This window comes from Erythranthe guttata, chromosome 2 (genome assembly GCF_056151865.1).
Source record: "Erythranthe guttata isolate IM_541 chromosome 2, IM_541, whole genome shotgun sequence".
NCBI lineage: Eukaryota > Viridiplantae > Streptophyta > Magnoliopsida > Lamiales > Phrymaceae > Erythranthe > Erythranthe guttata.
In genome coordinates, this window is record NC_142534.1 from 13307826 (window position 1) to 13331281 (window position 23456).

The 23456-nt window shown below is 34.2% G+C and overlaps 2 protein-coding genes and 1 pseudogene across 3 annotated transcripts; 2 read left to right on the top strand and 1 right to left on the bottom strand.

Annotated features, from left to right (window-relative positions):
• Positions 1 to 1545: 1545 nt before the first annotated feature.
• LOC105957026 (CO(2)-response secreted protease-like) lies at positions 1546 to 6435 on the bottom strand. Its single transcript, XM_088811641.1, has 10 exons — positions 6288 to 6435; positions 6089 to 6180; positions 5900 to 5997; positions 5618 to 5776; positions 4655 to 5295; positions 4455 to 4555; positions 3405 to 3647; positions 3117 to 3231; positions 2801 to 3017; positions 1546 to 2179 (listed from the first exon to the last, which is right to left on the bottom strand). Exons 1-10 carry the CDS (start codon positions 6372 to 6374, stop codon positions 1614 to 1616), a joined length of 2319 nt encoding a protein of 772 aa, XP_088667767.1. The 5' UTR covers positions 6375 to 6435; the 3' UTR covers positions 1546 to 1613.
• Positions 6436 to 8982: 2547 nt separating this feature from the next.
• On the top strand, positions 8983 to 11289 carry LOC105957010 (uncharacterized; annotated as a pseudogene). The gene is made up of 2 exons (XR_016029035.1): positions 8983 to 9179; positions 9373 to 11289. The product of XR_016029035.1 is annotated as an uncharacterized LOC105957010 (transcript).
• An 8651-nt stretch (positions 11290 to 19940) lies between these two features.
• On the top strand, positions 19941 to 22926 carry TAF11 (TBP-associated factor 11). Its single transcript, XM_088811661.1, has 5 exons — positions 19941 to 20038; positions 20370 to 20692; positions 22137 to 22224; positions 22360 to 22459; positions 22593 to 22926. The coding sequence occupies exons 2-5, from the start codon at positions 20379 to 20381 to the stop codon at positions 22718 to 22720; spliced, it is 630 nt and encodes a 209-aa protein (XP_088667787.1). The 5' UTR covers positions 19941 to 20038; positions 20370 to 20378; the 3' UTR covers positions 22721 to 22926.
• Positions 22927 to 23456: the final 530 nt, after the last annotated feature.

The window sequence follows — 23456 nt, forward strand, 5'->3', positions numbered from 1 at the left end:
GCGCCACGTGGACAAGAATAAATGTGTCAAACATTACATCTAGCTAGCTAATTTAGTTGACTATGAATTAGTAGTTGCAATTGAAACACGATGAGTGGCCACGAGCTACATCTCCAAACCAATTCTCCTTAATTAATTAATTAATTTACAACATTATTGGGTATAACTAATATAATATATGAGAAGATTCACGAGTGTATATTTCTATTAATAATTCATATTTATATGTATATATATATAGTACAAAAAAGAAAATCATATAATTCATAAAAGGGAGTGAATTGAGAGCGGACGCTCCTTTAAATGAAGAAAATTGGACGCCACTAACTGAGGGACACATGTACATGTGAAATAAAAATTGTGAAGTCTTGTGCTCTCGGTGGATTTTTTTATTTTATAACTAAATATATATTTTTTTTTGTTATAATGTTTTCTTGTTTGTCTTTTAAAGTGAATTTTAATTTTGAGGCCCCTTGTACTTTCATTCTTATTTAATGGAATAAAAATATTTTGAGGCAAAAAAAAAGTCACTTTTAATTTCCAAATAAAATTTTAAAAATTCTTATTCTTTCATAAAATTACAATAATAATATCATTTTAATGGTTTTAATTCCTACCCCTAATTATAACGCTTCCAAGCTTGTTATTTTTATTTACTGTATAATATTTTATTTTATATTAACTTAGGGTAAATTAGCAATAGCTTAAATATAAAACTTAAAATAGAAAATAATAACAAAATATATTACTATTAGTTTATCATAGAGTAGTATTTTAGTAGCTAATATAATTGAGATGATTATCTAAGTAGCAGCTAATTGAAAAAAAAAAACAAAAAAAAAATTCAATGTGTATAGGTGTATGTCAATTACGGGATTGCAATTAATAGTCCAATTCACAATTAATGAAAACAAATGAAATGCTATCTTCGGTCACAAAATTGTTATTCGCGGTTTATAACAAAACTCCCCAAACCTTTTAAAAATATCCAAAAACCCCCCAAAACTGCAAATAGAAAAAAAAAAAAAAAAATCGAAAATTCGAAATCAAGCTTGAAGAAGGGTTGGGCTTCGATCTTTTGATGTAATTTCGACCATTTTATGTGTAATATGCATTTGGTAGGTCGATTACGGAACCAATTTCATGTTAAAAAGCCCTACAAATCGATTTGTAGGGCTTTTTTTTTTCGCAAAAATATGTTCGAACGCCCAAGATGGGCGCCCAAGGCGTGTACGAACGCCCGCGCCCATCTTGGGCGTTCGAACATTTAAAAAAAAGAAAAAAAAAATTTGCACTGGACGCTAACTCGGGCGCCCAAATGCAGCTTGCACGCCCAACTTGGGCGTGCACTGCATGAATGGGCGCCCAAGTTGGGCTTTTACGCGTTTTGGGGGGGTTTGTGGATTTTTTTGGGAAGTTTTGGGGTTTTAGTGAAATAAAGTATTTTTTGGGGGGTTTTGTTATAAACCGCGAATAGCAATTTTCAAACCGAAAAAAACAATTCCCTGAAAACAAACACTCTCCTTAAATATGTACACGTGTCACTTAAATAATGGAGTCCGATTTTTGTTTATTAACGGCACGTCCGTTTTTAGTTTAATCTCTTCATAAAATTATTCAACATTGACAGCAAATACAAGTCGTACAACGTGTGAGCCACCATCAAACCAAACTACATCACCAAAATTATACCCTTTACTCGCTTCTTTGCCATCAAAGAAAACCTTAAAAGAAGCCGTCGTCCCTACACTTTCCGTAAAGACAATCGTTCGAGGAGCAACCTTCACTAGCAAGCCCGGAGGGGCATTTACGGAAGAAACAACGTACGTGACGTTCGGCGAAAGTCCCACGTTCGTTGCAACTCTTTTCACCTTTCTTGGTCCTTCGCGTCGGCTTAATCGTGCGATGGAAATGGTGGGATAGTTGACACTCGAGATGAGTTCTTCGGACGAGACTTTAGGGCACGTGAAGTTTTTATCTTTGGATATCGATCTTATGGCCTTTTGTTTGTACCCGTTGTGACATAGAAAGTGTAGATGGCCTTCGGTTGTGGTCTCGAATGCTAGGCCCGGGTCGAGTGCTTTGACGGGTCGGATCTCTCCGGATCCAACTTCGTGTGGGCTTGCGGAAGTATCGGAGGTGTTTGTTAGGTTTTTTCGCATGTTATTTGTTATGGATGCTGCAATGTGTTGGGAGAAATATATAAGTGAGAGAAGTGAGAAAACATAAAAGAATGTAATATGGGGTAGGGCTGAAAGCCGGATGGATCGGATCCGAGATAGGTTTTTCGAAAAAAAATTTTTTTTTTTCGGAAATCAAATAATATTTCCGATTCCAATTCTGGCATTTTTGGAATCCGAAAATCTAGTCCAATTCCAGAAAGTTGGAAATTTCGGAAAATTGGAAATGTCGGAATTTCAAAAAAATCAAAATTATAATATTGGAACCATTTTTGGAACTTGAAAAAAATTAAATAAAAACTAATCTAGTCCCACTCATTAAAATATACAATATGTAACATATCTATATGTATATAATATAAAGTAATTATTTAACAAAATATTTTGGAAAAATCCAGAATTATCGGAATTATTTATTCTGATATCAAAATTGGATCGGAAATTGGAATATCTGAAAAAACAGTATTGGATATCCGAATAAAGAAATAAAAAAGGAAAAAAAAATTGGAAATTGGAATATCGGATATGGGAATGAAGATATTTGTTCCAAAGCCGGAAATTTTGAATCTTCCGACTTGTACCCCTAAATATGGATCGGATGATATACAAAAAAATGGTACCTGTTGTCATCAAAGCGGACTTGATCACAGAAGAACTCCAATTCGGATGCACCGATTTGACGAACGCCACAGCGCCGCTAACATGAGGGCAAGCCATTGAAGTTCCGGACCTAATACTGAATGCCGATGATTTATTACCGGGCGCATCGTAATTATTTAATTTTATCCCTTGTCCGAATGCCGCCAATATCGCCACGCCGGGAGCCATTATATCAGGCTGCAATTAAAATCAAAAAAACAACATCTTAATTAATACAAAAAAAAATAAGACATTAATTATTTCAATTGAAGTTACTCTCTTTATGTTTTTACAAACCTTAAGGATGTTTTCAGTGAGTCCACCAGGGCCTCTTGAAGAGAAAGATGCAACAACTGGAGCTGGCTCCACGTGTCTGATTTCTATTGGTCCAACTATAGTCGCACTAGGATTCCTGTGTGTACCGTAAACAAACATACATAAAATTAAACTCCCACGTGTTAAGGAAAATCTGCATCAAATCCCTTTATGTTTAACGACGTCTGATTGTACATGCGGTAAATTTCCAATTTTACCCCTCGATAGAAACACGTAAATTGAATAGTAAAAAAAATAAAAATGGCTTACTTAGTAGAATTGATGTAATGGAGAATCTTGGAGCCTATAGTTAATCCAACTTGTGAATATGGATATGTGCCCGAATCGAATGGTGCATTTTGTAATTCTTGATCTATTATTATCACCCCTTTTGCCTTAGCATCTTCCACAACTAATTTCTTTATCGTTCTTGATACATTCGGATCCTCGTTCACACACACTATTATCTTTCCGGCCACTTTCTTCGAATCCAAAGATCCCGGTATGCAGTTCCTGCAAAACATTATACATTAGTTGCATAACGTTACGTTTTTTTTTTACTCATTGTCCCGTTATGTTCTTTATCGGAGGGCATGTTTGTCATTTCAATCATAGAAATTGTCGCAGATTCCGCTAGTGAAGATCACGTGGGTGTATATGCTTTTAAAAATAAAATGAGGATTTTTTTTATATTAATGGGTAGATCGGATCAGAATTAACACTTTTGACAAAAAAACTATTTTTTCAGGAAGTAAAAAATTAGTTCAATTCCTTTCCAAAAGAAGTGGAAAAATCGGATATTCAAAAATTGGAATGAAAACACTTATTAAAAAATAGAAAAATTTCGGATCAAAATCGACGGAGTTCGGAAAGTAACCTAAATAAAATACATCATAATCTTGGTATTTTGTGGAAAAAAATCAGAATTTTTGGAAATTAAAATCGGATTGAAAATAATCTCATATGTATTACCGATAGTTTTTTTTTTTTTTGAAAAAAACGGAATGAGAAATATTGTTCTAAAATCGGAAAATTTTGGATCGAAAACGGCAGAAATCGGAATTTCCGTTCCAATTTCCACCCCTTAGTGTTTAATGTTATAAGATAGTGACTCTTGTCTTGGTGAACTCTATATATGTTTTCTTTATGGAGAAGACAAGTAGTAAAAATGTAAAAGGAAGAAAATAAAATAAAATATTATATATATATATATATATATATATATATATATATATATATATATATATATATATATATATATATATATATATATATATATATATATATATATATATATATATATATATAACAGCACCTAACCTAGCATCAGATGCTGGAGTGAAACTTGAGGCAACTTTTTCTCCAGAAGCCAGAGGGTATCTTTCACCAGCTTTTAGAGGAGAGAAGCTAATTGCACTGCCCTGTTAATTAATTTTCACATCACAAAAACAAAAAAATCACTTATACAACTTTTTCATGCATATTTTTTTATTGAGGATACCCTTAAAAATTATTACTACCTCGTACGAATCGTTATTTCCGAGTATGATCCTCGTCCGAAAATCGCGATCGACGGTCGATGCAGCCACGGTGAATATCCAAGGAGCAGAATTCACAACGGTGTAAGAATCGGGTCCGTCGTTTCCAGCCGAACAAACCACCGTAACTCCGTTTTGCTCCGCATGGAAAGCGCCAATTGCAATAGGGTCACTCAAAAAATCCGACTCGAAAATCGAGCTCATGCCAATAGATACGGAGATAATATCCACTCCGTCTCTAATAGCATCGTCTATTGCTTTTAGTATAATCGAGCCAGCACATCCTTCTTCCGTGCACGCCTTGTAGGAAGCTATTCGGGCAGCGGGCAGCCCCCCTCGGGCAGCGCCACGTGCCAGCCCGTAGTAGCTGGCACGTGGGACCCACGACCCGCCTGCGATCGACGCCGTGTGTGTCCCGTGTCCGACCGAATCCCTCGGCGAGCCGTGAGCTTGGGTTGGATTTGTTTGGGTTTCGAGGTTCGGATAGAATCTAGCCCCTATTAATTTTCTGTTGCAATTAATCGACTTGTTGAAATCCGAGCCGTCCATGCAAACTCCTTTCCACTTTGACGGGATTTTGCCGATTCGACGATCGTCGAAACTAGGTGACTCGGGCCATATACCTGTTATACAGTTAAACCTCTCTATAAATTAATACAATTATTAAATTATCGAGTTAATAATTTAACATGTTTTCACTTATTTTGGACCGGGAGAAACTATTATTTAATCGAGGTTATTAATTTATCGAGGTTATATATATATATATATATATATATATATATATATATATATATATATATATATATATATATATATATATATATATATATATATATATATATATATATATATATAACAACTCATTCAAATTAATTATCTGCATTTTGTGCTAGTAATTAATAAATATAATAGACTAGGAAAAAGTTAATTAAGTATATGGACCTGTGTCTATGATTCCAATTATGACATCAGCAGTTTTCTGATCATGAGGGAATATATTTGATCTGAATTCGGAATCGGCAGCTTCGAGAAAATCCCACGAACGCGTTGTGTGGAGTTTAAGGATTGGATCGCGAAAGACGGAAACGACCTCATCGTAGCCTGTTTTTTTCATTAGGCAATTGATCTTATTACAGGACTACTCACATAATTGTGTCTTGAAAGCACTTTTTAATTATAAATTAAACTCGATTATATTACAAGAATTAATCGATTCTTAGTTACCGGATAACGCGAATGCTTCGTTCTCCGTGAGCATAGCCGAGAAGCCCTTGAGAGCATGATTGTAAGAGTTTAACAAGAATCTTCTCTCACTCTCTTCACTGCCAAAATAAAAAATAAAAAATAATAATTTAAAGACGAAAAACGATTAACTACGGATGAGAAGAACTTAATCTGATTATCGATCACCACCTTGGAATTATGGACGACAAGAGTTGCATATGTGACGACAAGTCGTCGCCTCCACTGATATTCAAAGAGCTCCCCATGTAAACAATGTAAGGCTGCAAAAAGATCAAAATATATACTTGATGATCATGCGGTTATGATCTCGTGTTACGATTTTCAAGTCCAATTATTGTGATCGATTACGAAGTCGTCGAATACTTACCCGAGGGGTTGGTTTTAGTGACATGCAGCATATGATGATGAAGTGAAATTGTAGAATAATAGAAAAGAGTTGCACCAGAGAAGCCATATTATATTGTGTGTATCAAGATGATCATGAAAGTAATATATATGCTCAAAATTCAATGATCACATATATATAGGGTAGAGTATATATATATATATATATATATATATATATATATATATATATATTATATTATCTCATGGAATAGAATCACACATATATATATAAAAATATATATTTCATTTCACACACACACACACACAACTATTTCTGTAAAGCAAAATATGTTTGATGAGAGTAAAGGAAAGAAACTTGACAATGTGTAACTACAATATAATTCTTTACTTATAATCATTGTCAGTGTATAGAAGTGGAACATTAGTGTTACACTGTCTTTTTTTTTTTTTTTTTTTTTTTTTTTGGTTTTTTTTTTATACATAAGTTAGAATTTAATTTTTAAATTAATTAGGACATCTACATTATTCAAAAGTATAATGCATGATTGGTCAATAGTTACATACCATCATATCATTCTCTCAAGGCAATGTGAAATATTCTGTTTGTTTTAACTTTAATTTGCATACTGTGCTTAGATTCTTGTTTGTTAATTTTCTCTAAAATTATGTTAGATGCATTGCGTGTTTCATTCATTATGACAGCCTTGAAACCACGTTTCTCAAAGTGGCTTTTTAAGTTTTATTGTTTAATAAAGTTATTAATTAATGTACAAAATTATTATCATCATATAGTTCTACTACATAGTTTGTTTCTCAGATGGAATCTCTTAAAACAATAATGATATTGAATATTTTTTCGTAGAGCTATGGGCAAAACTATACTGGAAATTCTTATTATGTTAAAAAAAAATGAGGGGTGAGATTGAAGACGATGTCAACTTTCAATAAGAAATAAAAGAAATTACTGGATCATACACATAATTAAATGTCTTTCTCTCTCTAAAAAGTTAAAAACCGAAAGTCCAAAAACTTTTCTCATCTCTCGCCCCAACGGAGTTCTTCTTTTCCACTCATGCTTGCACAAAAAACATCATGGAAACAACATTATAATTCGAAACCTGAACTTGAAAAAAAATCTTCTCAAATTTATTCTACAGTCAAGGTAATCGTTATATCTTTACTTTTTAATTTTATTTTCTGTTCGAACTAAGATCGATTTTAATATTATGGTAGTGTGTTTGGGAAAATAAATTTTGGAATTGCGTGGTGCTGGTGGAGCTGGGTCCCTGGGGGAGTATTCGTTGGAGATATTGGGTCATCGTAATGGAAGGAGACTCTCCTGCCGCGGAATTGGTGTCCATGGCAGACGCATGATGTGTGTGGTCTTTTTTTTTTTTTGGGGGGGGGGGGGGGGGGCAAGGAGCAACCGATTGATGGTAGATTAAAGGACCGTATTGTTATAATATCCGATCGTGGTAAAGCAAAAGCAGCCCATGATACTCAGCATCATAGGGTCTAGTAATTTTGTGGATGACGACACATACAATGATCGTACGGATTGTTGAAGATGAACCATCTTCGCATACAATAGATGATGGGTTTGAGTATCCAGTCATCGATGAACACCATTTGGTTGAGGATGAGGCAGTTGATGATCTGATTGATGATGCACCTGAGGATGATGGTGTTTCAGTTCAAGGTGCTGGTGTTACGGGACCTAGTCACCCATGTAAGTTGCTAGAGCCAGCACCGGGAGGGCATAAGATTATCAATATGATCCCGAGTTCTGGTTCTCATGTTGTTTTTGATATATGGATGGGCAAATCGCGTGGTATTTTGATATGTTAGTCTCGCATCACATCTCTTCATACGTGGAGAGGCCCCACTGATTGAGATAGTTTAGAGTTGTTGAAGTAATCGAGGTTGTACCAATTGAAATATTGTACATTCGCTCATCATAACTCAACATTGATTTATGAATTTGTCAAGAGATGGCAACCGGACACGAACATATTTTGTATTCCGTTCGGAGAGATGTCCATCACCCTCCGTTATATCATGGGATTAGAGAGTTTTAGGAAGCTATCAATCGCCATTGAAGACCGAGATAATGAGATTAGAGCTATTTTTCGTTGTCTGTCTGCTTCACTTTTAAAGGTGTGCGAACTGTTTGCGATAAAGGTCCAATGGGGAGGCTGTTGCACTTTGTAGTGATGACGACTCAGTCGAGACTCGTGCTTGAAGATATATCTTGTATCTTATCGGATCCATGTTGATCGTTGAGAAGAGCGGGTGCATGTTTAAGCCAACATACAAATCATTGATTCAATATATTTCGAAGGTCAATCAGTAATCCTGGGGTTCGGGCGCATTGGCGTATTGGGAAAATTGGGTTTTTCGTCCTCTAAGTTGGCTGCTATAGGAATTTAGTCCTATAAGTTGGACAATTTCAATTGTAAGTGCAATATCTTTATCAAATTTGTACATTCAATTCGATTTTTCAATTTCACTCTCAATTGCTGACATGGCATGAAAGAATTTGCTTACTTGTCCACTAATTTGGGGATATTAGCTTTTTGGGAGAAAAATTAAACATGTGGCAAATAATAATTAAAAAAATATAACATAAAAGCCACGCAATCTAAAATAGTGGGGGGAAATTTTCATCTTTTCCCTCCAATCTAAATTAAATATTTATCCAAATTGAAATAATTCTTGAAACCCTAAAATCCTAATCTCCACAACCATTTCACGAGTTCTTCGATTCCCTCAAATCATCCACCTTAATGACACACATATTTTTAAACTCTTTAGATACCAAGTTGAGTACTTGAGCTTTTTACAATTTTTGAGAAAGAAATGAAGATTCAAGGTTTGCTACAGGACTTCGACTTTCCCCAAACAAAGTCTGGTATGTTATGTCAATTTTTTTTTATTCAAATCATCAGGGTGTAGGCTCGTAGGGTTCTTTATGTTTTAATTTAAATAGATATTTTTAATTGAATGGTTTTGTCTTCTCTTGGAAAACTTTGTTAGCAGTATATTCTGTTTGTATCCAAAAAAAAAAATCATTTTCTTATCACATTTTGTATTTTATTGTGAAGATGACGAAGAAGAAGAGACTAGTGAGGACTTCTCTGAAAGTGATGACTATGAGAGTAGTGACTATGAGATGGAGTCAAATTCAGATGATGATAAAAGTTATTATAAAAATATAGATGATAATGTGGAATGGTCAGGAAAAAAATTTGACGGGCCACTTGCAGTTGAAGATGTTTGTGAATTTGGGGAGGAGGATATTATGAAGAGTGATGATGATTTTGATAGTATTAAGGGTTCTGACAATGAGAAAGAAAGGCCTCACTTTCCTGTTTTTAATCCAATTGAGATATATAGACCAACCTTTGAGTTGGGCATGATTTTCAGTACCAGAACAGAGTTAAGGCAATCTATACACTCTCATGCTATTATCACGAGAAGGAGCATAAATATTACAAAAAATGACAAGAGTAGATTACATGCCAAGTGTGTTGAGAAGGGGTGTGGATGGAAGCTTCATGCACTTAAGGTTACAAATGAGTGCACCTATCAGGTGAGAACTTATGATCCTAATCACAGTTGTGGGATGAGTTTTCATGTAAAAAATTTGAAATCTAAATGGTTATCTAGTAAATACTTGGATAAGTTTTAAATGTGATCCTAAGAGAAATTTGAAAGGCTTTAGAATTGAAGCGATGAAGGATGTTAAATGCCATATATCAAGTTATCAAGCTTATAATGCTAAAAGGAAAGCTATCGAAATAATTGAGGGAGTTCCAGATGAACAATATTCTTTGCTATGGGATTTTGTTGATGAAGTTAAAAGAACCAATCCGGGTAGCACTGTGATAGTTGGGACTGATCAATTAGCAGGTGAAAATAGGTTTGATAGAATATATATGTGTTTGCATGCTTTGAGAATGGGGTTCTTAGCTGGTTGTAGACCTTTAATTGGGGTAGATGGTTGCCATTTAAAAGACAAACACGGGGGAGTGTTGTTAACTGCTGTAGGTGTTGATCCCAATAATAACATCTATCCCATTGCCTACGCTTTAGTTGAAAAAGAGACGAGGGAAACTTGGGATTGGTTTTTAACCATGTTAAAAATTGATTTACATATTGAAAAGGACTACGAAAGGGACCTTTATATCCGATAAACAAAAGGGATTAATTCAGGCATTTGAAGTGGTATTTCCTAATTCTGATCATAGGTTTTGCGTTAGGCATATGCATTCAAATTTTAAAAATATTGGTTTCAGAGGACAAGCCTTCAAGAGTATTTTGTGGAAGGCAGCACGAGCCACAACAGTGAATGAGTTTAGCAGAAATATGGAAGAAATGAACGAGTTAGATGAAAATGCATTTCAGTGGCTGAATGATAAACCGCCTCAAAATTGGAGTAGGTCACACTTCAATACCCATCCTAGGTGTGACATGTTATTGAACAATGGATGCGAGTCTTTCAACAGTAGTATTTTAGAGGCAAGGGAAAAGCCTATCGTGTCTATGCTTGAATGGATTATGGAATATTTAATGACAAAGCTGCAAAAAAATAGGGATAGAGCAGAAAAAAAGTGGAGCGGCGATCTATGTCCTAAAATAAAAAAGAGGATTCACAATAACATTGAAAAACTAGGAGATTGTATTCCCATCAAAGCAGATGATTATCATTATCAAATATCTTGTTTTGACGGGAATCAATACAATGTTGACTTGAATGAATGAACATGTGGTTGTAGAAAGTGGGATTTGAGTGGCATCCCATGTAAACATGCAATCAGTGCGATCGTTTGTCAAGGCTGGAAAATCGAGAACTTCACACATAGTTGTTACAGAGTGGAGACTTATAAAGCTGTTTATGCTCCTGCCATTATGCCAATGAATGGCAGAAATGAATGGAGAAAATCAGACTTTATTCCTCCACTATCTCCAAAATTTGGTAATCCTGGTGGCAGGCCTTGTGGAAGGCTAATAAGAGCAAGGAGGCGGGAATTGGATGAGCCTGAAGAGAAGAAGAGAAAAAGATCAAGGGGCAAGCCAAAGGTGATTAAAAATGCATATCAGCTGAAACGGCAACAAAAAACTTTAAAATGCAGTCAATGTGGTGTTGAGGGACACAATAAAAGAGCTTGCAAAATGAGGGATGATAATTCGAAAGCAACACAAACTGAGGTGGCGAGGAGTGAGGTTGGTAATCAAACTCCAAAGTTTCAGGTATGTTTTTTTATTCCTTCCAATTTTGTTATGATTAAGTTCATATATATTATGTTAATGTTATAATTTAATTTAAACATTAATTAGGCTGGAGAAAGAATATTTCAAGATAAACAATATCAAGATGGAAGTTCTACCGAAAGACTCATAAGTGCAAGTTTTCTCGACAAGTTCATCTCATTTACTTACATTGATTAATTTTATTTATATTTGAATTAAGCTTAATATTTTTATTTATGTAGCAGGTGAGATTGAAACAGGGAAATGTTCCATACGTGCCACCAACTCAAAGAAACCATGCAGCCTTTACAACTTCAGATTCTAGAGTATATCCTCCAAAAATGTTTGAGCAGCTACAACAAAGTCAAATGCAAACACCGAGAGTAAATATCAAGGCCTCTGCTCAATTTGTTGGTGGACAATTCATTCCCAGCATGGAAAATTGTATCACCAAAGTATGTTCAAAGTCAATAGTCACTAAAGGTGGGAAGAAATTTGTACATTTGTCGAATCTTAACGATGGCCTCTCTCAAGAAAAATCTACAGCTGCAAATAAAAAGAAGGAAGGAAAGAAGCCTATGCAATGAAGTGAATTTAATTGTTTTTGTTGGAACTTTGATATCTAAATAGATGGATTTAATATTTTGTTATTATTTAAATTAGACATCGTTTATGATGAGATGTTTTTGATGCGTATGAAAAGTTATAATTATTCAGCTTCGTCTATTTCTAAATTTGTGTGTATAATTTAATTTCATAATCTCTTTAGTTTTGATTAATTTATAATTAATTTATTGGTCTTCTTAACATTAACATTATTTTTTTGGGTGTTCTTAACATTAACAATAATTTATTTCGTTCATTCTTAGTTTCATTAACAATGTAAAAGAAAAATTGATTCACTAATTTTCTAATTTTTCTGGTGAATTTACGTTTTTTAATTATTATTTGTTTTGAATTGTAAAAGGAAAAAAATATATGGCAAATATGTCTGAGGAATCGAGGGAACAGATGAAAGTTCCCCCCACCATTTTAGATTATCTTGCTTTTATGTTATATTTTAATTAATATTTTACACATCATATTTGCCACATGTTTAATTTTTCTCCCAAAAAGCTAATATCCCCAAATTAGTGTACAAGTAAGCAAATTTTTTTATGCCATGTCAGCAATTGAGAGTCAAATTGAAAAATCGGACTGAATATACAAATTTGATAAAGATATTGCACTGACAATTGAAATTGTGCAACTTATAGGACTAAATTCCTATAGCAGCCAACTTAGAGGACGAAAAACCCAATTTTCCCTTGGCGTATTTATACCGCCAGTTAGGCGCGGCTTCGCTAGCCAAAGTGAAGCAGATACAGGGTCCATTGGTATTGTTGGACGTATTGATTTTAACTCATAGTTCTTTTATTTTTGTCAATATATTTTATTGTGTGTCTAATGAATTTATCATGAAACAATCTTGGATATACGAGTATTTTTCATGTTTTCGACCTCATTTACTAGATATATACGATGAAATCCAGCCACGATGTATGAAATGGAAGATTCCGAAGAAATCGTAGGTAGGAATATTGGATATTATCGACGATATATCCACAATTTAGAGGCTAATGAGGTAAGTTTTAAGTTTAAATTGAGTAATGTTACTAAATGGGATGTCCTTTTGATTATAATTCATATTTTTTTTATTGGTGGATCGGGTGCGGTTTGGAGTTAACGTGTTATTAGATGTATCGAAAACAATCTTCAACGTTAAAATTCGGTGGTTGGACATCGTCGAGCCGCATTTACCAGATATATTTTTGCGAGAATTTGGGTGAAACCAGATCATACATGCTTCTCTGTTGCCCCCGACTGCGAAGACTAAAAGCGGAGGGAAACATATTACTTACCGTGTGTTTTATGATCTCGAAGATAGAAATTGGGATCCCGATTACAACCATTATGGTGTCAATGCAGTTCCAGTTTTTCAGGTTGTTGAATGATAAATGGACTGGTACCTTGAGCGTACTCATCCGCTTGTAGATTCAGATGATGATCGCATGTAGAGACGACCGCCAAATTCGGTTCCAACAATATTCAACATCGCACAGTTACCCATCTATACTTTCTTGATCGTCTGCTTCCATCATATATTCCTAACCACCACGTGGTACTAGATAGCTTTCGCATTTGCATGAGTTATGTAGACCGTTTGGTGAGCAACTCTGATTGGATGTGCTACACGGAGCCAGCTAGAGGGACATAATGATTCAAGTGTTGACCCGTCTAATAGCATGACGAGCTCTATGAGGGTAAGACATCATCAGTAGTTAGATTAACAGTATGACGAGCTCTAGGAGGGTAAGACGTCATTAATAGTTAGATTAATTTGTAGGTACACATACTTGCATCTCTCAGGCGTTATTTTGTATTTTCTACATCTCTATTCTTTGGTTTCACCTGTTTTTTTCTAAAACAATCGCAAGTGACGTTTACTCTATCACAAAAAAAGTATGACCTATGCGTAACTTAATACCATGAGTTTCAGCTATGTCTCTCGTCCACTGTATTAAATCGGCTCTACACTTAAAAAAATGTACTCCTCGAAAATATTCAGAAAAATCAACTTTCCCATCGTCCTAAAAATTAAATAAATTAGAAAGAAAAAGAGAGACTGCATTTAAAGTAGGAGCGGACACATCAAATAAAATGCTCACATTGAACACGGATACAATGATCCGCGCATCCAACATGTGTACGCTGTCTGTTGCATTCCAGGTCGTCCGTCATCTATTCCAACTCCGCTCCCACTACATCTACCGTAAACTTAGACGAATTTTCGGCAAAAAAATCAAAATCTTCCTTCCAGTTGAAATGGATTGTTGTTAGAAGGTATTGAACTGTTTATGATTATTACGTAAATAGAAAATGACTTTTGACGACTTTTGAAAACCCTAGAAAGAAGTCATAGAAAACATAGCTTAGAGAGAATATTTTTTTATTAATGTGGCGGGATTTATTAACTTTTAGTATGCGATTTAGCACCCCCATTATGTTATGCCTTTATAGATTTATTATAAATGCATTGTGCTGTTATATATGCATTACTGTGGATGTCAAGTCGTAAAGAGTTTAAAAGAGTTTCATTAACTCTTTATGTATTCAATATGCTCTTTGGGTACTATAAATAGATGCCATTATAATGAATTTAAAACACACACATAGAGAATAATAAAGAGCAAGAAAATGTTCTATTATCCTTATATTTGATTTTCCATATTCTTGTATTGTTTCAGTTTCTTCAGTATATTCACAACACGTTATCGACACGAGTTTTCTCCCATTTTTATTTGAGGTTGGTGATAACTGTTCGTTTTGCACGATTTTTACTTAATAAATCTTCGAGTTTTGATCTTTGTTCGTCCGATTTTTCGCCTTTATTTGTACATATTATGTCTTTCTTGTTTTATTTTAGTTTTAGGTAAAGACAAACTATTTTTGCCGATTTGAAACAATGTTGGAAGCGAAGCCGACAATCAAGCTAAACAAGTGCAAAGTTGCATGCTAGCGGTGACAGTGTTCTGTATTTCAAGCATAACTATCTCATATGACCTTCGATTGAGTTGATTCAAGCATGGTAGGAAAACCAACTGCCATGGCTACAACTTTTGTGAAATGCACTTTTATCCAATTTGGATTGTAAAAGAGTCAAAAGTGTTTAAAGTTGACGCAGAGGCTTCTACTCCATCTGGATCGCGATCTAGGGGTCATGAATTACAAAGAGCACCCCAAATATTCGTGGATCCACACCCGGATCGCTATCTAGGGCCAAATTGCAGAAGGTTTAATTTATCATGGAGCCAAATCGCGATCTATAAAGCCATGTTCGCGATATGGGGCCAAATTACAGAGAGCGTCCCTAATATCCACAGACCCATATGGCGATCCACAATGCTCTGATCGTGATATGGCAAGACGGTGCCCTGCTTTAGTTTATTCTTGAATTTTTCTTTGGTTTTCGCCAGTTTTTCACAGGAAGCTTCGACGAGGGTTTTGACTCGGATTTTTCATAAGCTATTTCGTTATATTTAGTTTATTATTTATCGTGTTCTTCATTTTGATGCTATGTTTGTAATGAACTGACATTTTATTTTAGGGAAATGAAACCTTGTATATATTGAATTTGATTTCTAGATCTGTTATCTATTTGTCGATCTTTAATTATGTTTATATTTTTTTTTCTTAATGCTTATTATTGTTTGGCTGATAGTTGAATTGATTGTAAATGACAATGAACCCGATAGATGATTTCTTGTTTTATTTAGAAAAACATAGCTTGAGGTTTGTGATTTTGTGACGATTTTTCAGCCTTTAACCCGTAAGGACTTGACTTAAATGCTCTCTTAATGACAGGTTCTGAATGGAGACGTCGGACATGTGGGTAGGCACTAGCTACACCGCAGACGGGTGTTAGGGTATTATAGTGTCCGGGCTAGCGAATATAGATTTGATATTAGATTCGGATTTGGACATCATTATTGTAGTACATAGGTGGATTTAACCCCAAAAGCCATCACACGTCGGACTTTCCCGTTAGTCCTGGCATTGTTGTTTTTATTAATTTTTCTTTTTAACTTCATTTCTACCATCATTTCCCGATCGTGTAGATAAATTGTAGGATAATATAATTACGATACTTGGTCAATTTAACAACTTAATTCAATATTGTTCGATACTGGAAGTCACTATTTAGCAAAACACGATACTGCACACTTGCGTTTATTCATGTAGGTTTTACGCGTATCAGTTGGTAATGAATTTTGTGATTGTTTTAATATACTGGAAAAATGAAATTACTTGTCTTATTTTTCGACCAGTGGCCTGCAAAACATGTTTTTCAATATATATATATATATATATATATATATATATATATATATATATATATATATATATATATATATATATATATATATATATTGAGAATTAGACCAAGACTATTGTATGTTAACAAACATGACATAAGGAGCACCACTTTGAGCACAAAAAATCAACTAAACTCTTATATCTCTTAGTATCCTACACTTTTTTTTTACTGATACTAAATCATCGAGCTTAAACCCCAACTTAGTTGAGAATGACAAACTGCATAAAGAGTTAAATGAATCAAAATCCAGATTATGTTGTGAATCGACAAAAGTTACTGACAAAGGAAAAAGATAATAAAACATTAACAAACATGTTCCCATAACTTCTCTTCGTGTTGATGTTCGTACGAATTGCAGATTATGCTCGATCAAGTTGTAACGTCTCGAAAAAAAGCAGCTATAATTTTTTTTTATCTCGTCTGAAAACTCCCTCTGCAATCGCATAGCTTGATATGAGGGATTTGTTTTCCGATTTTCTAGACATAATTACTTCCAAATAAATCAATATATTGTTTGGGGTATTTATGTCTATATACTTGTAATTTGATAATGTATTTTAATTATGGTGTTCAAGGAACTTATAGGTTAAATATACTCCATTTATCCCATATTATATGTCTTTTTTTGGTGTTTCTTTTTCCCCAAATTATTTGTCATTTTAGAGTTTCAATATAGTATTAATTGCGTTTTTATCATTTTTGCTCTTATCACTTTTAATAAGTTAATTAAAAAAAATAACTAATAACAAGAGTATTTACTATGTTATTTTTGGTATAATTTATGTATATTTGTTAAGTATCTTAATATAAGCGCAACTATCCAAAACGAAATATAATATGGGACAGATGGAGTAATAGTCTATCTATTGAACTCTGACCTGTAAAAGATTGAATTAAGGAAGGTGTAGCTAATTATCCTCATTATCTATGATTTTGTTTTTGAGAAGATTGTTATATATGATTAGATAGTTAAGAAAATGTTGATGAGAGATATTTATGACATATTCTATACAATTGAATTAATAAAAGAAAATGAATAAGATTGACAAGTGTTGGTGGATGGCACTTGTCAAAAATATAGGAAACTTCCCTTGATATATTATATATTCCATCTCCTCTGAGTTTACTCCTCTCTCTTTCTCTCTAAAATTCCGATCTAACCTATTCAGATAATGTCAAAATTGATCATAATCCACATCCAGTTCCAGATTGAATCATTCGACCGCTCCGGTTTTTTGACAATGTTGCAACCATATGCAACCCTTCATAAATTCAAGGGCTAAATACAGTTTGCCCTGATTTGTTGTCGCTTCATGATTTTTTGTGAATGTTGCAAATCTAAATTCATGATTTTTTGTGAATGTTACACACTGCCGTAAGCTTACTATTTTTATTTCTTAGAAACATAAGCTCAAACCCGGCTCTAGTAATATGCTTTCTAATGGTTTTTCTGAATACCGTAACATTCACAAAAACAAGTCCGACGCTAAGTTTAGGATTATACATGTCCCTTTCTTTATTAAATTCAAAAAACCTCACCCGGCAATATCATTATTAATTTAACAATGTAACGGTGTCAATTTTTCAACATTTAACTAAAATCCTAAGGGGTTGAGTGCTACATTTCATACATCAGGGACGAAAATTGTTACCAAGAACATGTTTTAGTGGTGCAAACCATATTAAGAGGGTGTTTGGCTAAGCTTATAAGATGTTAAAATGAGCTTATAAGATGTTTTAGAGCTTATAAGCTCTTCCAAAGTGTTTGGTAAATTAAAAAAAAAAAGATCTTAATTTTTTTTAAAATAAGCTGTTGGAGACCAAATAAGATCTTTTTAAATAAGTACCTCTACCCCACATTTTTATTTAAGATCTTATAATGAGTAAAAATAGGAAATAAACTCATTATCCAAACACTCTAAAAATTAATCATAAAAATAAGATGTAACAGCTTATTAGCTCTAAAAACATCTTATCAAACGTAAGAGCTTATCAGCTATTTAAAATAAGCTTAGCCAAACACCCTCCAAGTCTTAAATTCAATGTTCAAAAGAATATATAAATAAAATAAAACAATTCAAAATCACGTGTGCAAGTGGATTCTTTTGGTGTGAATTGTGAAAGTTGCGGGAGAATTACACTATTGGTCCCTCATTTTTGACCTGATTCTATTTTTGGTCCCCGTTGTTCCAAAGTGAACAAAGTTCACCTCCAAGGTTCAACTTTAAGCATTTTCGGTACCCGTCGTAACATGTCTGTTAGCAAAGTAATGGAAAACATTATTTTGGTGACAAAATTAAAATTTAAAATTTTTTGGGGCTGAAAAATAATTTAAAAAAGTTAATAGTAAAGAAAAAATTAACTAAACAAATTATTTTTAAAAAATAAAAACTCTTTGACACCATAAAAAATTCCACAAACTTAAAACTCCTAAAAAATCAACCACCAGAAAACAAAAAAGATCCCAAACCGAAATTTTTTTAAGTAAGACATTTTTTGGGGCTGGAAAATAATTAGAAATTTAAAATATACTACTTATAATTAAAATTTTAATAATATTAAATATAAATGAAATTTCTAATTATTTTCCGGCCCCAAATATTTTAATTAAATTTTTTTTCAGTTTGGGATTTTTTTGTTGGTTTTGGTTTCTAAGGAGTTTTCTGCTTATGGTATGAGAGAGTTTCTAGTTATTAAAAATAATTTGTTTAGTTAATTTCTTTTTTTACTATTAAAAATTCAATTGAAAATAGTACACTTTAATTTTTAATTATTTTTCAGCCCCCAAAAAATTTTAAATTTCAATTTTGGCCTTGAAACAGTGTTTTCCTTTACTTGCTAATAACGGGCATGTGAAGGCGGAGGACTGAAAGTGTTTAAAATTGAACATAGAAGGTGAACTTTGTTCACTTTGGAACAACATGGACCAAAAGTAAATCGAGCCAATTATAAAGGACCAAAAGTGTAATTCTCGTTGAAATTTGGCATATTTCAGAGTCCCTTATAAAAAAACCCCCTTTCTCAGAAAAAGGAAAAAAAAATATATTTTCCCCAATATTTTTAAAACACAAAACCGGCTAGGCATTCGGGTCACGGTTGGACCGGTTCAACCGGGTTCAACCCAGGTTTTTTAATATTTTACTTTTTAAATTTGTATTAATTTTAGTATTCTAAAAATACTATTTTCTGTATTTATTTATATATTTCACTCAACTTCATCACTAAAAATGCCATTTTCTCTATTTATTTAAGTATTTTGCTCAACCATCTTCACTTTGGTATCCACCTGATTCCATATTATTTTACTTACTAATTATAATTTTTATTATTTAATTACACTTCGACTTTTTGTTCCGGTTTTTAATTTTCCGGGTTTCAAGGTTGGACCAGACCGGGAAAATGTTGGGTCGCGGTCGAACCAGTTGGACCGGACGGTCCGGTCCGGTCCGATTCTGAGAACCTTGATTTTCCCTATAAAAAGCCCTAACCTCCTGACTCGACGAAGAACATCTTCTCTCTCTCTCATCGGTCTTTCTCTCTCTATCTCTCGCAACGAACCAGAGAACCACTTCTCAACTGGGGGCAAAGAAGAATATCTGGTCCGAAAAATTCTAATGCATCTGTTTCTTCCTTCGCTTTATTTACAATTTCTGCGAACTCTGATTTTGTCGCTTTAATATTTTGCTTTCCGCCCTCCCATGTCGGTTGTGATTATCGTCGTATCTGTTGTAACCGTCTTTGTTAGGTCAATTGATAGTTCCTTCTCTCCCTTCCATTTCTGCAACTCATGAGAAAATGGGGGAAATTTTTAAATTGCGAAGCCAAGTTATATTTTGAGTTGTCCAGTTGTACATTTTTCTGAAAATTTCAAAAAAAAAAAAATTGGGAATCTCAAGTTTGGAAGATGTGTTGATGAAGTATTTGCTACAGGAATCCAGCATGAATAAATCCAAGGATCCGTTTGCGGTTGCATTCGAGGAGCAAGACGAATCGCCGCCGGAATCCCCTGTTGGTCTGGATGATCTTGAATCACAGACTTTGGCTGGCGGCCCCGTCGGCGGAGATACGACCGTGAATAATAACGATCTTGCCGCTGGTCCTTCAACTTCGGCTGCAGTAGCAATGTCGGTAGGGACCGCTGACCCGCACGGCAAAAACAAAGAAGACGACGAGGAAGAAGAAGAAGACAACGTGGATGTTGAGCTTGGCAAACTCCAACCTAATGGCGATCCTACAAAAAGAGCTAAGATGCAGTAAGAATCACTAATTTACTTTTATGCCCCTCTTTACCGACTACTCTTTTAATGCTCGTTTAATTTTGCATGTATTGCCATCCTTAATTCGTAGTCGTATGGGATTTCGAATCAATTGTTCTTGAGCTAAGAAATGAAGACGATGCCGTAATTATATTATCTACATTCTTGATTTGAACCCGAGACTTGATCGGGACGTTTCTTAAATTTTTACCAGTTATGTATTGCTAATTTCATGCTTGATATTTCAATGGTATATGCTATAGCCAAGATGCAAACTAACTTAGAGAATTATGCTTATATCTGCGTACCCGTTCAACGCAATCGTAACCCGATTCTTCAATCAATTTTTATATTATGGTTTATGGATCACACTTCCTTTTGTTCAGTTTTATGTTATACATTTCAGCAGATGATACGTTGTAAGTTCTTTGTGAGGTGGTATATATTCAGTCGGCAGGGTAGTACTTTCTTCAACTAACTCACATGCGATCCCAACCACTGTTAAGTTGCAATTGAAATAAACATAAATTTTCGGATTATTTCGCTTTATTTCATTTCCCGGATAATTCTGAGTGAGCTGATTCCTCATAGTTGAATTTGATTATCGTCATTGTTGGTAGACGAACGGTATGTCGTAACTACTCTTTGCTAGTGTTTTTCTTACACAGTCCTAAAATAAATCTGACAACATGTGCATATCGTAAATACATGGATATCCTCGACGTGTCTTCGTCAGGATAATCTAGCTACATCTAAAATGAGGTCTAATCTGGCTTCGGAGACAGAAACGATGATTTTTTGGGATTTAATATTGTTCTTTAAATTATAGGTCAGAAAGCTTGAAGAAATAGACAGAAGTCAATAGATATTCTTGAGAACTTCTAGTTGATTGGTTGATCGATATTCTTAGACTTTTACATCGGGGTTCTATTCTTTAGCTTTAGATCCATAATCGATCAAGATTATGAAGTTTAGAAATGGCACCAAACCTCCGAATCATAGAGCAAATTGCGTACCTGCATTAGTGTTCTAGTATTGCCGAATTAATGGGAATTAATATATGGCTGAAAAAGCTTTAAATGTTTCACTCTGTGGCATAATCTACTAGGGACGACGTTTAACATCTTGCAAAAGTAATTAAGTTGATTACTTCTTCTTGGCTTTTTACATTTTTACCCTTGTTATGTGATTGATCGGGATCCAGAAGCAATGCAGAAGATCAAATCATATGTTTCTTATGGACTCAATATTTTGAAAAAAGTTATTGGTTTTGCTCGTGTTATTATTTCTATCTGGTATAGAAACATCAAATTTGCTCGTTTCCTTGATACTGACATCAATTTTTTAAATCTCTTTATTATGTATTAAAATATTTTCATTCACGTAAGGTTTTTATTCTCGTGTTCATTTTTTAAGTTAGTCTAACCAATTTCTTCCACAGGGAAATTTTAGCTCATTTTACAGAAGACCAAATGAGTAGATACGAGTCGTTTCGAAGATCTGGTTTTCAAAAATCGAATATGAAACGGGTAGGTACCTTATTGCTGTGTACAATGCCCAATCTGCCGTATAGAAGAAAAAAAAAAGCTTATATGTACCGGAAATTCTTCTTCTTGAAGAGATCATCTAGCAATGCTTCCTTTTTTTGTGTGTTGTAAATGCAGTTATTAGCAAGCATAACGGGTAGTGCAAAAATTTCGATGCCTATGACTATTGTGGTATCTGGAATTGCAAAAATGTTTGTTGGCGAGCTTATCGAAACAGGTACTTGGTCTTGTTTTATTAAAGTATTAAAGTTGGGTCTCTCTCTCTCTCTCTCTCTCTCTCTCTCTCTCTCTCTCTCTCAGAGTGTGTGTGTGTGTGTGTATATATACTGAGGCGTAAAGTATTATTGCAGCGAGAGTTGTAATGGCGGAGCGAAGGGATACAGGGCCAATCAGGCCATGCCACATGAGAGAAGCATACAGAAGATTAAAACTTGATGGCAAAATTCCTAAAAGATCAGTCCCCAGGCTTTTTCGCTGAAAGAATAACGACTCTCAGTTTTATTCGTGTTGCGATATTCTTTTTTTTTTTTTTTTTTTTGAACTTTTTGTTTACGAATGTAAGAATCTGTAGAGAATGCTTGTGAATTGTGATTCTGGTGGAGCAAGTTTGTGTTATTTTCACCAGCATTGAACATATGAATGAAAATGTGAACATATGAAATGAGAATCAGAATCTTCGGTGGAGTCTTGGACGAGGCTTTTGAACATATGTTTGAGTTGATCAATAATTTGCGGAAAGATTAAATTTGGGAAAGTATATTTTGGATCGCGAAATTGAAAATTTTGTGGAGAAGGAAAATGTGTTTGTAATATAGACGAAATCTGAAAAAACAATGAAAACTTTTCGCTGGTAATTAGGGGTTAAATGAGCTGACTCGACAAAAGTTCGAACTTGAACTTGAATTTTTCGAACTAGTGAGCTCGAGCTTTCTAACGAGTCGAGCCTGATCGATGGAATTCAAAAGGGTAAATTCCACTTTAACCCGTTGTACTTTTGACGTGGTATCACTTTACCCTCTTTTACTGTCTTGCCCCCCCTCTCCCCCACTTGAAAATATGTATCAATGTGACCCTTGTTGTTAGTTGTCAGACATTTGGCTTTAACACTCGTTCTATTATCATCCAATCCAACAAGTCACCCAAAAAAAGAAAAAGAAAAAAACAACAGTCGCACCTCTTTATTATTATTATTATTATTATTATTATTATTATTA

Excerpts from the sequence above, each read along its gene's own strand:
- LOC105957026 (XM_088811641.1), bottom strand. The coding sequence starts at position 6,374 with ATGGCTTCTCTGGTGCAACTCTTTTCTATTATTCTACAATTTCACTTC. Across the intron at positions 5,777-5,899 it reads CGAAGCATTCGCGTTATCCG|GCTACGATGAGGTCGTTTCC; the intron begins GTAACTAAGAAT and ends TGAAAAAAACAG. Across the intron at positions 2,180-2,800 it reads GTCCGCTTTGATGACAACAG|CATCCATAACAAATAACATG; the intron begins GTACCATTTTTT and ends AACACATTGCAG.
- TAF11 (XM_088811661.1), top strand. The coding sequence starts at position 20,379 with ATGAATAAATCCAAGGATCCGTTTGCGGTTGCATTCGAGGAGCAAGAC. Across the intron at positions 20,693-22,136 it reads ACAAAAAGAGCTAAGATGCA|GGAAATTTTAGCTCATTTTA; the intron begins GTAAGAATCACT and ends TTTCTTCCACAG. Across the intron at positions 22,460-22,592 it reads TGGCGAGCTTATCGAAACAG|CGAGAGTTGTAATGGCGGAG; the intron begins GTACTTGGTCTT and ends GTATTATTGCAG.